A 13,502-nucleotide genomic window follows, 5' to 3' on the forward strand; every position below is an offset into this window, starting at 1 on the left:
TTTCTTTCTAGTCACCTGCAAGGCGTTATCCTGTGGAAAGCATGGTTCGGAGTTGTCTTCATTTTCTTGTCACTTTTATTGTTTGGTTTCTAGATTCACTATGGGGCGTTTCGCCCTTCGCTTCAAGTTGTGGGCCATACCACAACACCGGGTGGAAGTTGCGTTCGTCTAGACCGGCTGTCTAGCAGTCCTGATACGGGACCACAACGAATTGCGCCACTGAAGCCTAGCACTCACTCCGCTCTGAGAAAAAGAAGATGGTTGGAACGGTTCATAGGACCGGCTGTGTATCATTTTTGGATCATGTAATAAGCCGGTCTGGAGGGAAAGGATAGAGCTCTGACTACAGTGCTCCCTGGCGCTGTTGTCAGGCTTGCTAATGGACAGTATCACATGTTGTATATGTATATACCGAGGCTTTGTCTGCGTGTCTTGTAATAGAGGCTACATTGCCCAAGTCATATTGCCCCAAACGACCAGACCATGGCTTGTAACCCATGTTCCCATGCAGCTTAGGTGTTAAGTGCCTTTTCACTTCAAAACCATCTGTACTGTATTTAAAGGTGATGTCACCCTTAGGTATGACGGGTATGACCTACTGGCTCTGACGAAGTGCTGCATTCTATCCTATTCGGTCTATACGAGTTGTCGACCAAGCTGCTCCTGGATTTATGTTCAAGCTATTTTAAGGAAAGCTTCTTCAGATAATACTGAGATTGACTAGACTTCACATCTACGTAGCAGGTATAGTCTTCATAGATGCCTACAATGATACCACACTCTCCGTGTAGGTATTCAAAGGAGTGCAAAAGAAGTGTTTGTATATTAACTCTCATTCACGTGTCCTCCTCGCTTAAGGAAAGACAGGATAACTCATTCACAGCAGCGTAAGTCACGGGATGTCTTTCTCTCAATCTATAAAGCGCTTCTCAGAACCATCTCATGCTCTTCTAACTTCTCCCATCTCTTCTTCACGTCGCCCACATACTCTGCACGTATCGCCGATCAGCGCCTCTCGTTAACTGCCACCCAAATCAATACAACCGCTACCCTCATCATCAGTCACGATGCAGCTCAATATCCTCTGGATCTTGACTCTCCTTGTTGCCTTCGTGGCATCCGCGGCCGTCCCTGAGGTCGCTCCCGATGTCACCAGCACTTTTGGAAGTATGTAATTTCCCATTCCCCCTTTGCTACTCTCACGGCGTGGACCACGAAGCAGAAGAGCTAATCAACACATTCTCTGTATAAAGCCTGGTTCGATGTTGAAGACTTCGAGGCGACTGATTTCAGCTTTGCTACTCGCGACGAAGGTTTGTGCCACTCTCTGTCTTTGTCAATATGGCATTTCCAATAAGGACGAGCAAGAAACTAACCCCTTCTCACTTCCGCTGAACACAGACGAGACCAACTCTGGATCATTCAACGAATATGCCGACGAAACGGTGGAAATCCAGGACAAGAGATGTCGTCATCGCCGTTGCCGTTATGACTCTCAGTGCTGCCATACTGATCAATGCGCTCTGGGCTCCTGCATGGGACCTGGAAAGTGGCCTTAAGTGTGGTGCATGCGTCCTGTCGACAAATATGCTTGATGATAACCTGACTCTTGTTCAGTTGTCTGGTGCATACCAGTAGCTTCTGCTTGATGGGTGGTGGTGACGAAAAAGCTCTACTTAGTCGACATGGTTGCTTTCATCTGGGTGGTGTTGTGTTTTCTTTCTATGTGTGTCAAGATTTCCTCAGTTTAGTCTATGACACTGAGTAGCTCCTCTGTCTCTCTCATCTTACTTCACTTCACGTCTCCACTCTTCTTTCCTTCTCTGTGGGCTGTTATTTGTCGAACAGGGTAATCGTCACCGTGGACTGATCTGTTGTCACCTGCTGCGCGGGACGACATGAGAATGGACTATGGAGGCTTGATAGCCTAGTTCTAGCAATATCAACGCCTGCTTTTTATTGAGCTAATAGTATTCTGCCAATTCTATTTACCTACCACTTTCATAGTAGACGTCTTAGCCGACATGGTCCACAATCCATCCACTAGCATAACCTACTATATCCAAGACCAACACCGACCCTGAAAACTACACTACAAACAAAACTAGACATTGATCCCTCTGAAGGATACTGATAGCATACTATCGCATATGCATAATCCGTCCAATAACGACCAGGGTTGTAGATATCGCACCAATGATCTTGAAACCTTATCCGTCCTATAGGAGTAAACTACCTATCCGACCTACATGTCATACTACTTACTTACTATTGCTACTTCCGTCCGGACTCGTCAAGAGCCCCTCTCCACTAGGTCCCCCGGGCTTTGCCCCGGATTGGATACAAGCAGGGGGATGCTAGTTGGTAGAAAGACCACGACAACGGTTCTGACAGGCTGGATGAGGATGGGAGTGTGTCATTCGGACTCCCTGGCTATACCGTCCGAAAATCTCCGCATGGGTTGGTTGCCTGGTTATTAATCTGACTTTTTTTGGTAGATCAGTGTGAGTGGGTAGAGATGACGATGAGGATGATGATGATGGTGGTGGTGGTGGTGGTGGTGGTGGTGGTGGTGTATGTTCCACTACTGAGGTCATGAAGAGCAAGAGTCCTCGAGACTTAGTTCTGGAAGTCATCATTTCAAGGTTCACTGAGGTCATCGATGTGGTTATGAAAGAGTACCTGTGGTCATTATAACTGACTATCTACTTGTATACACTGAAGTCTGACACAGTTGTACAGAGCATGCATACCATGTCAGTAGGCAGTGCAGCGGGCCTGCATACAATCCCATGCCATCATTTTCTCCAAAGAAGGCTCAAACACGACAACAACGGTCTGTCTGTCTGTCTAGCAATTTCTACTACTACCAGTGTGACTAGTAGTAGCTATGCTGTTTACTGGCAAAGAAAAAAATGGGGATGTTTTACGCTACAAGGTGGAGGATAGTGATTGGCCGCATCGGTATGAGTTGTTGTTCCTTCGATCTGAATGGGAGCATCACTTTGAAAACATAAAGTTTAACCGCGGGAATAGCTACCACCTACTAACTAGGTAGTATCTATGAAGACCCGACGAGGGTTCTGGTGTAGTGATGGGGTATACACTACACTAAGAATGGGGGAGCTTTCAGGGACTTTCACTTATCTTTGTTGGATTATTGGATCCAGGTGTACTACTTCACTTCGCGCGCCCCTCCCTCTTCCCTTGTGTTTCCCCCTCCTCCATGGCAACCTGGTTATGCACTTGATCGAGAGAGGGGGGACCTGGCAGACGGTTGTTTGTACAGCGTGGCCGTGCCTGGTGTTGTGTTTGCGGATCCAGCGATACGCTCGGGTAAACCAGAAAAATCGCATCTGAAAGAGCCTAGTGATGAGGTGATGGGTAGTTTTTTGGGGGGGAAGAGGGGGCGCCCTTCGTGATAGCGATGAGAGTTAGTTAGTTAGTAGGGAGACGATCAGAGACGAAGACCCGACCAGCTCAGTCGGATGATGGATACTACTTTTTCGCTACTACTAGAGTAGTAGAGTAGTAGGAGTAAGTTGGATCGGGGAGGGATGACAGGAACGAACAGGGAGGCTTCGAGAAGGAAGTTGGGCTGTGCGTCTGCAGTAGTGGATGCCGTGAGATGAATCGAGTAGTGCTCCAGCCTGCTGTAAACTTGAAGAAATCAAGGCGTTATCCGAGGAGATAGCGATTATTGTAGAGTTTACAGTCGGCTCCCCGGTTATTTCCTAAGGATGAACTTACTTTTTGAGTGCCTTAGGAGATTGGTTCCCGATCGGAGTCATTCTCCCCCAATATCTCTATCTCCCAACGGGAATCTATTAACTACCAAGTGACTACTACTACTAGTAGTCAATGTGCTCGTCTCATCTTTAATTATTCCCATCCATCAGGCACTCACTGTCAGGCCGCCGTGCATCTCCACTGGCTCAAAGCCGGCGGCTGTGATTGCGGTTCCAGATTCGCTGTCTCGCCATAGCCAGAGACCGACTAGACTCCTCCATACGGAGTAGACACTACTAAGTAGACACAGCGGATTAGTACTATTTCGCATCATCCTTCGTGCTTTAGTCGGTTTGGGATTTCCATTGGTTTGAGGATTATTTTCCTACGCAAGGATCCGATTGTGCGTTCGCCGTTTCTTCCATCGGTCTTCCATTGGGCCTGTTCCATTCTGGCCCAGTCCTGCCAATCTCTTTCCCTCTTTCTCTCTTACACACATTCGCTCACACACACTCTCTTGTGACAACTACTTGCTTGCTATCCATTCCATCTCCATCCTCTCACATCTTCCCTCTCTCTCTCACTCTCTCACTTTTCCTTTCTCCATCACCGTGTCTCGTGGGCGGTGAATTCACCAACACTTTCCTCGCCTCCTCTTGACCAACCTCAAAACAACTGGTCTCTCTCCTCTCTATCTACCACCCCATTTATGGATCAACTGATCGACTGGCTGCGATACTAATCCAATCCTCGGCCTCTCCTTTCCTGTTCCTTCAGCCCAACCAGCCTTGCAGCCGGGTGACACCTACTACCAAGTTAGTCGGTCTACTATCGACTCATCTTCGCCCCCATTCGTCGTATTCCTCTTCCTCGTCATCCTTATTTGTCCTGCGTCTCTCTATGCTCTCTCTATCCCATTGCATTGTCGCTCCCTCTGCCTTTGATCCCCATTAGTAGCAACTTGACAACAACAGCAACAACAACACCACCCCCATCACAACCAGTACCTCCACTTCCCCAGGTCATAAGAACAAGAACAGATTGCATCCCCGACCATATCGTCACAGTGCGCCCAGTGGGACTCGGTTTGACTGGGCAAAGCAGTGCCTGGACAACACAAACTCGGGTTCTCACCGACTTCTTCAGGGAGATTGATTTCTATTTATTTATATCATTGAATCTGATTTTAAAGTTTTTTTCCTTTTATTTTTCTCTTTCGTTAACTTGATTTCTTCTTTTATTGCTTATTGGTCTACTTTAGCACAGTTTCTCATTTTTTGACTTTTTGCTTTTGGTTCCCTGCTTTCTTTTTTCTTCCCCTTCGCTCGTCTCATTCACAGGGCCTAAATCTGATACCCATAATTATTTCTGTTAATTCCTTTTCCTCTTCGTCAAACCCGTGAGGACCTCGCACAGGGTTACAGTCACTGCTGACAACAAGAATTTTCGTCGCAATTCTTATGGACATCGCCATTCCATCCCCATCCGGTGTGCCAGTCGTTCTCCGTACGACAATTTAGCGACCGCGTCGAACCGTATGGCCATCTCCATTGCCGACAGTTCCTGTAGCCCGACGAGGTCGCTCGGTCTGTTGTTGGACCCGGAGAAGGTTGACCTTCCCCGTCCCAAGCAGAGCATGTGGCATCGCCTGGGCCTTCGCAGGTGGCTGGGCCGCGATGATCGAGATTTCTCCTCACATTCCCCCGCCGGCGACGCTGCCCCCACCGCAAACCAACCCAATTCTCCAGCCGCCCACAACGAGCACAATGGTAATCACAGCAGTAATAACAACCATAATTCACCCCCCAGCGGGAAGACCAACAACAACACCAACAAACCGCACCACAGCAACAACAAAGCCCACGACAATCTCAAGCGTCGCCTGTCTAGGAAGGTAGGAGTCGGTCTGCCACGAGCCACTACCTTCAAACGACAGAATTCCGAGCGCCGAGACAACTTATCCCCCTTAGAACCAGAGCCCCGTCGTGCGGTGTCCGCCGACCGTCGTCGCGCCGTGAGCTCCCACCGGTCCAGATCCCCACCGCCCACCGTGGACCCCAGACTGTCCGCTCCCGAGGTTCAGTGGCGCGAAGACCCGAGCGAGACCACGGTCGAGCGACTGCCCGAAGCGAATGAGGACAGCAACTTCCGCTCGGAATGGAACCCCTGTCCTGACGTGGCGGAAGCTCCCGAGGAGTTACCGGACGATACGCTCGAGATGGAATTGGAAAAGCGTTGGATTTTGAACCTGAGCATGCATTTTCGGGATCGCTCGGAGCGAGAAAAGTTTTTCGTCACATATGCTGAGACGCCGACTCGATGGCGGAGAGTCACCATATCCTGCGACTACCGCGGTGCGCCCCCAGATTCCCTGGAACAAGACCTGAGGGAATTACGATATCAGCGAGACAAGTGTGCCCGAATCTACGAATCGATCCGTGAATCACTGTCGGAGATTCAGTTTTACGACACAGTCACGAACCTGAAGTTGGAAACTCGAGACGGCCGCCTGCATGTGCACGTTACGGAGGATGTCAACGAAATCATCCCTTATCCACCCGTTTCTTGCATCGGACATCTGCCGGAAGCACGACTGGTCCCGGAGAACCAGCTCCATTTCGATGCGCACCTATCCGGCTTTGTCTACAACGTCCAGCTAGACGGCAAGACATACATCAAGAAGGAGATTCCCGGACCCGATACAGTAGACGAATTTCTGTACGAGATCAATGCGCTTCATGCCTTGCAGGGCACCCCTTATGTTGTCCGGGTAGAGGGGATCGTGGTCGATGACCTGCAGCAGGTGGTCAAGGGGCTTCTCATTAGCTTTGCGGAGAAGGGAGCGTTGGTTGACATTCTCTATGAGAACCGGGGCTTGATTTCCTGGGAGCGGCGGGAACGCTGGGCCAGGCAGATCGTCCACGGTCTTTGTGAGATTCACGAAGCTGGCTACGTACAAGGAGACTTTACGCTTTCCAATATTGTTGTGGATGCCGATGACAATGCCAAAATCATTGATATCAACCGCCGGGGCTGTCCGGTGGGATGGGAGCCTCCTGAGATTGCGGCCAAAATCGAGAGTAACCAGCGAATATCGATGTATATCGGAGTGAAGACGGACTTGTTTCAGCTGGGCATGACACTGTGGGCTCTGGCAATGGAGGAAGATGAACCAGAACGACAGCCGCGTCCTCTGATGCTTGGGCCGGACGCAAGGATACCAGACTATTATCGTAGGCTGGTCTCTATTTGTTTGAGTGCGTCTCCCCGACACCGGCTGTCGGCCAAGGAACTTCTGGGCTTCTTCCCCCGCAATATGTGGATGGCCGAGCACTCGTTTCCTCCGATACGTCCTGCACAAACAGGCCTCGGCGTCGCCCTTCAGAATGGCGCTTTGCCGCTATACGATCCTCGAGCAGCTTTTCTGTATCACCACACGCAGCCTGTAGTTAATGGGGCTTCTTTCGACACCCAATTATCGTTGGACGATACATACTCACTACAGCATGATGGCAGTGACTTTGCTTCTTCTCCAGATAGAGAACATTATCTCATGTCCAGGGAGCAGCAAGCTGGGGTGACTAGGACAGCGAACCGAGAATTGCTCGAGAGGGAGCCACTATCTGCAGCCCAACGCAGAATAAACGCGGCCACATATTCACCAGTGACCAATGGAGTCTTGCCTCAGACAGCTCTGCGAAACTCCCATTCAGTACACAACACTGTTCCAAGCTACATGGAGGACGAGCCTGATTTGGACGCCAACGCCAACCCTCCTTATCTGCGAGGATCAATGGACGATGCAGTCGATCGGATACCCTGTGAGGCGAGTCATTTGCCGAAGGAACTCACCGGTGTTGGAGAACACCTATCCCCATCATTAGATCGCTATTCATCAAACAATCTGTCAGAAATGGGGAGGTCCCAAGAATCTCCATTGTCGTCCGCTGCTACACAATCCACGGATCTGTGCCCTGCTCACTTGACGGACCTGGGGCAGGCGCTGATTGACGATCAACATTGGCCGATGGAAGCGCCGTCGCGTTCTGTCTCTTCACTTCTGCACTCGATACTCCCGATTAATCCTGCAGCCAATGTCGCCGACCAGAAAATGATAGACTCAGACGCAGACCGATTTTCGCATCTAAGTATGAGTTCCACCTTGGGATACTCTCACCAGGGCCTGCAAGAACCCACCAGTTATTTGAGCGATTCTCATTTACCCATCAACCCAGCATTTTCGGGAGACGCCTTGGGCGTCCATATGACAGGAAGGGAGTGTTGAGCCATTGCCGGACTAGTCACTTGTTCATAACAGTCATTCATGCCTTTGAACTAATTCATGGGGGCTGAACAGTGCTACTCCAGCTACTTTCCACTGTACAGCTAGTTACTTTTGAAGCGTTGCTCTACGGAGTATTCAAGCGGGCATCATGGCGAATTTGGAGTTGGATGAATTTCGGGGTTTGCTTTTTCAACTTTCACCTTTGATTTCTGGCTTGGTCACTTACACGCTGATCATCCTCTTAAAAGCCCTCACGCAGGTTTTCGCTACTGCAGCTGCGATTACAGTCTCGGGAACCCAGTTGCCATCAGAGCAGTGGGAATATTTCTGGACATGGCGTTTCGTTGTTTTCGTTTCTTTGATTTGCTTCCTATCTACCTACCTACCCACTAACGACTGACGACTGGATGGATATTGTGATTTTGTGACTTTGCGTCGTTCCAATCTTGTACACTGGTTTGTTAATACTTTTCTAAGCAGCAACTGTATTAATCTGAAAGGATGACTTCTTTGGTCTGAACCCTAGTCGGAACCGAAACGACAAATAGATATTTCATCTAGCTTCTCTTCCCATCTAAACGTAGACCATAGCTAGCTAGTATGCAAGTGCAAGTCTCTTCACTTATCTTCTCTTCGTACATAAATGCATCATCGTCATCGTCATCATCATGAACATCATCACCACCGCCCAAATGACTTTCCTAGTACACCACTCACTCAATCCATCCCATCCAACCATTCCTCCAAACTCCTCTGCCACGCCCGCCCACCATCTCCTCCCAACCCGCGACCAATCAAGACAATCTTACACTGCGTCTTGCCGTCCGCAGGCTCCGCATCCCGAATCTCAAAAACATCCCGTACCGCCTGGATAATCTTCGTCGACCCATCGCTCAGCACAAGGATTCCCTTCAAGCGATGGATATCAAATCCCGTAGGCCCGGATACCTCCGCCGCGAGCGGCATCGTCGAGTCCCACAGGACAGATTGAAGCCATGTGTCGACGCGGGATACTTGGGATGGGGTGATGGGGGGTGTGGTGAGAGCGATGGTTGAGATGGACTGTTAGACTTGTGTTAGTAAAAACAAAAATATTGACCAACTAGCCTTGGTGGGTAATACCGGATCCATATGACTATGTCCCTTCTGGGCAAAATCCAAACTATCCAGATGATCATACGCGTGCAAATCAAGCACCACGCCTTCTATCTTGGGTGTTTTGCTATGATCCGTGATGTGGATTTTAGCGGCGCTGTTAATGGCCGTAACGCGATCTTGGACCTGTGCGAGTTCGTCGGCTGTTACTAGGTCTGATTTGTTGATGATGATCACGTCCGCGTGGGAGATTTGCATGTGTGCCATGGAGAGGACGGGACCGGCGTGAGTGTGGGAATGGGGATCTTCGGAGGATTCAGCTCCTCCGTGGCTGGAGACAGTTTCTTCGGGCGTGGGCTCGTCTAGCAGGTGTAGGATGTTTTTGGCGTCGACGAGGGTGACGATTCCGTCCAGGTAGATGCTGCTTCCAAGGTTGTCGTCGACCCAGAAGACTGGGGCGATATTGCCTGGGTCGGCGAGACCGGTGGTTTCAAGAAGGATGTAGTCGAAGGCGCCGCGGCGTTCCATTAGGGATTCGATGGCCATGACGCCGTTGTCTCTGGTTTTTGGGTTAGATTCATTACTGACTAGTAAGTAGAATAGAGGGAATGGAAGGGAGGAGGAGTACTTGACGGAGCAGCAGATGCAGCCATTGCCGACTTCCATCCATTCGGTCACTTCTTGACCATCTTGGTTGACGGTTAGGGGTTTCTCGATGTCGGTTGCTGGGTGGGTGTGTTAATCTGGGTTTGTTTATATAGATAGTAGTGGAGAATGTATGGGATGTTTTCTCTTACAGTCACCGAATTCTACAGAGTCTTAGCAATTTAAGAGATCTTGTTTCTATGGAGTGGTGGTCACTCACCGTTCATGATCACGGCAATCTTCTTGCCATGCTTCTCGGTGAGGATATAGTTGAGGAGAGTGGTCTTGCCGGCTCCCAGATAGCCTGACACGAGGGATTGATTAGTTAGTGTGGATCTACGGAAGATTTCTTTTCTGCTTGCTGGTCTACAATGAGATCGATCTGCATGTGTGGCATCACATCATACCAGTCACAAGCGTGATGGGCACGCGGTTCTGAGGCGGCGTGTCTAGTGACGTCGATGGCGGGGCCACATCGGGGGCGGTCGAGATGTCAACCAGCTGGGGTGGGGCATCATCGTCGTCCATTCTGAACGCTGTGGTTTCAAGCCGAGGGGAGAAAAGTTGCCAGGAAGTATACACTAGAATACTAGTGAGAATGAAGATGAAGGCTAAGATGGAGAAAGTCGGGGAATGACGTTACCCCAACAGGAATGGTAGGGCTTAGGGCACCGGCAGTCATTTGGCAGCAATGCAAACCAGACAATCGCGGCCAATCCCCATCCGGCCAGCTCCATCTTATCTCCTCATTTCAGCTCGTTGTTGATCTGCTCGTCTCCAATTCCTTCCGTCTCTCCTTTACCTCCCTTTCCTTTCTTTCTCTCTTTTCATTCATTCAAGTCGTTTGCGTATCCTCTCGCTATGGCTACTGCGGGAGTCTCGCAGGCCACCTCTCCACGCCTGCCCAGTCCGCCCCCATTAACGGAGGTCCAGATCGGGCCCAAGTCACCCTCGGTCGGCGAGTCCTTTGACCACGAGACGGAGCAATTGCTGGGCGCTTCACAAACTTCGGAGGATGGCTCAACCCGGAGAATCCGTCCGGGTACTAGAGCTGGGGATATGGCTGTTGGTCCGCCTCTGATTCCTCTCTCCCAGGTACGGTTTTCGTAACACAAGGCAACAACTGTCTCCGAGTCCTAGCTCCGCTGACCCAGCCACCCCTTTCTGCAATAGCTCGATTCCCCCTTCCAACTCCAAGAACACCTCAAGGCTCTCTACAATCATTACACACGACCCGAAGGCTCTGATACAGTAGTCCCCATCAGTCGGGATGTCGCCATGCAGCTCGCGGAACCTCCGGACGGCGTCGACCGGTCGCTATGGCTCTACGAGCTGTGTCGCTTCTTGACTATGAAGGTCAACAACCTCATCATCGCCTTCTTCGCCGACTCCCCTCCTTGCTCCTCCCAGACTTGCCCCGAAATGCGCGCATCCGAGTGGCAGTACCTCTGTGCCGTTCACGATCCGCCCAAATCTTGCTGCGCCATCGATTATTGCTGCCATACTCTCGATTGGGCCACGAATATTCTTACGTCGCCTAAATACTTTCCCAGCCGACTGACCCTCGGCTCGGAGACGGGCGGCGGCGCACAGGCCAGCATGAGACATCTGACCAACATCTTCCGGCGACTGTATCGCATCTTTGCGCACGCCTGGTTCCAGCATCGGGAGGTGTTCTGGCAGGTAGAGGGACACGATGGGCTGTATATCTTCTTTAAGACGGTCTGCGACATGTACAGCCTCATTCCGGAAGATAATTACACGGTTCCTGCGGAGGCGGAGGGCGTCGATGTTCAGCAGCCGGCGGCGTCGGAGCATACGGACAATCGTCGAATGACTATCTTGCGCAAGGAGAGCGAGCCGTTATCGCTGGAGAATATGGAGCCGGCGTCGATCAGCACGGGGGCTACCACGAGGCGTCACAAGAATAGCCCGTCGATCAGCTCAAGCGTGACGACCATCAACGAGGGCGCCGAGGATGACGAGCAGCCGAGGCAGCAGGCTGTAGCGGCGGCGACGGCTGCGGTTGCAGCTGCAAATGCCGCTGCGGCTGCTTCTGCCCCTGCCCCTGCCCCTGCCCCTGTCCCTGTGCCGAAGGAGGCCGAGCCAACGCCATCCGTCGAGGAGCAACCGAAGTCTGAGGCAGAGGCGGAGCCGGAGCCGTCCGTTGACGACAACGGGTCTAAGGTCACCGTTTCAGAGGTTCACGCCGACGAGGACGACGCTCAGGAGTCGACAGAGAAGCCGGAAGAGAAGCCGGAAGATAAGGTAGAGGACAAGCCAGAGACACCGGAGCTTGAGGCCGAGCCCAAGGCTGAGGCTGAAGCTGAGGCAGAGGCAGAGGCAGAAGAGCCTTCCAAACCCGAAAGCGAAGCCCCTGCAGAGGCGGAGGCGAAGCCCGAGGTAGAGGCAGAAACGAAGCAACCGAGCGAACAAATTAGCGAACAGGAAACGCCAGCGCAGGAAGCAGCGCAGGAGGCGTAGCGACGAGCAGATTCCTCTCTACTGATTTCTTTATTTCTGATGATGCATGATGGCATGTGTCGATACCACGGTTGTAATATGTGAGAAGGCTCTGATGTAATATACGAGCGAGTAATGATACCCTTATGAGTGGACGTTGGCAAAGAGAGTAGATATAAATGTAGATGGTAAATGGTGATGGTGTTGTAGATATGGTATGGTATCTCCGCCTAAGTCCGACAGTCGTATCGATTGCGATGATGTTCTCCACCGCAAGTACGTACCTCATCTTCACCATCAACACAACCAACCCTCACTTCCTCTAAAACCAATTGCACATACCACCAATCCACACAATACACCATATACGCATATTTTCCAAAGAATAATCTCATACATACATACATGTCCACCTCCACCCCCCAACCACCCACAACGATGTCCATCCCAAACTCCATAACCCACATCCTCAAAGCCGCTCCAATCCACTTCGGCCCTTTCACCGTCACAACCCAGGTAAGTCTCCCTCCCTAAGCCCCCTTCCCCTTCAACCAGAACCTCATTCATTAATACCGACCCCCTGGGAAATTGAATAGGTCTTCCACCTAACACCCCATACCTACGCCCTCGTGAACCTCAAACCCATCCTCCCCGGGCACGTCCTAATCTCCCCGCGCCGAGTCGTCCCCCGCGTCACAGACCTCACACCCACCGAGACCTCGGATCTATTCCTGACAGTGCGGCGCGTAGCCCGCATGATCGAGCGAGTCTACGGAGCGTCGAGTCTAAATATTGCCATCCAGGATGGGGCGGATGCGGGCCAGAGTGTGCCGCATGTCCATGCGCATGTGATTCCGAGGAAGAGGGGCGATTTAGATAGTAGGGGGGGTATGGATGCTGTTTATGAGATGTTGGATGGGGAGGAGGGGGATTTGAGGGATGCGTTTCCTAGGGATGGGGAGGTAGAGGAAGGTGCAGGCGGCAGCAGCAGGAGGAGGAGGTTTCCGAGGGTGGATAATGAGGAGAGGAAGCCGAGGTCGTTGGAGGAGATGGAGGGGGAGGCGTGGAGGTTGGCGAGGGAGATGGAGAAGGAGTTGGATGATTAATCTTATCACATGAATGATTGGATTAGAGTGTATAGTATGTTACAGTTGTACCTGTATAGAAGGTTTGTGTGTGTATGTGTAGGTCTATTGGAGCTATCATCTAGAATTAAACACTTCCCCCAACGCCTTGCACGGAGTGTAATATGCACAGTATCCGTATCATGAAGAGAATAAACAAA

General features: G+C 51.0%; 5 protein-coding genes across 5 annotated transcripts; 4 read left to right on the plus strand and 1 right to left on the minus strand.

Annotated features, from left to right (window-relative positions):
* Positions 1-1,067: 1,067 nt before the first annotated feature.
* On the plus strand, positions 1,068-3,017 carry ASPBRDRAFT_52007 (uncharacterized protein; the record flags this gene model as incomplete). The annotated part of the gene is made up of 6 exons (XM_067626826.1): positions 1,068-1,167; positions 1,254-1,313; positions 1,466-1,624; positions 2,299-2,415; positions 2,510-2,667; positions 2,910-3,017. 6 exons carry the CDS (start codon positions 1,068-1,070, stop codon positions 3,015-3,017), a joined length of 702 nt encoding a protein of 233 aa, XP_067483635.1.
* Positions 3,018-5,266: 2,249 nt separating this feature from the next.
* Positions 5,267-8,014, plus strand: ASPBRDRAFT_115627 (protein kinase family protein; the record flags this gene model as incomplete). The annotated part of the gene is made up of 1 exon (XM_067616916.1): positions 5,267-8,014. The coding sequence occupies one exon, from the start codon at positions 5,267-5,269 to the stop codon at positions 8,012-8,014; it is 2,748 nt and encodes a 915-aa protein (XP_067483636.1).
* A 515-nt stretch (positions 8,015-8,529) lies between these two features.
* On the minus strand, positions 8,530-10,339 carry ASPBRDRAFT_38838 (CobW family GTP-binding protein). The gene is made up of 6 exons (XM_067624018.1): positions 10,162-10,339; positions 9,975-10,058; positions 9,907-9,918; positions 9,738-9,834; positions 9,137-9,668; positions 8,530-9,076 (listed from the first exon to the last, which is right to left on the minus strand). The coding sequence occupies exons 1-6, from the start codon at positions 10,280-10,282 to the stop codon at positions 8,732-8,734; spliced, it is 1,191 nt and encodes a 396-aa protein (XP_067483637.1). The 5' UTR covers positions 10,283-10,339; the 3' UTR covers positions 8,530-8,731.
* ASPBRDRAFT_38839 (Mob1 family protein) lies at positions 10,314-12,381 on the plus strand. The gene is made up of 2 exons (XM_067624019.1): positions 10,314-10,849; positions 10,928-12,381. Exons 1-2 carry the CDS (start codon positions 10,616-10,618, stop codon positions 12,236-12,238), a joined length of 1,545 nt encoding a protein of 514 aa, XP_067483638.1. The 5' UTR covers positions 10,314-10,615; the 3' UTR covers positions 12,239-12,381.
* Positions 12,382-12,655: 274 nt separating this feature from the next.
* Positions 12,656-13,323, plus strand: ASPBRDRAFT_52011 (HIT family protein; the record flags this gene model as incomplete). The annotated part of the gene is made up of 2 exons (XM_067626827.1): positions 12,656-12,733; positions 12,814-13,323. The coding sequence occupies 2 exons, from the start codon at positions 12,656-12,658 to the stop codon at positions 13,321-13,323; spliced, it is 588 nt and encodes a 195-aa protein (XP_067483639.1).
* Positions 13,324-13,502: the final 179 nt, after the last annotated feature.

The sequence above is a fragment of the Aspergillus brasiliensis genome (genome assembly GCF_001889945.1).
Source record: "Aspergillus brasiliensis CBS 101740 unplaced genomic scaffold ASPBRscaffold_2, whole genome shotgun sequence".
Lineage (NCBI taxonomy): Eukaryota > Fungi > Ascomycota > Eurotiomycetes > Eurotiales > Aspergillaceae > Aspergillus > Aspergillus brasiliensis.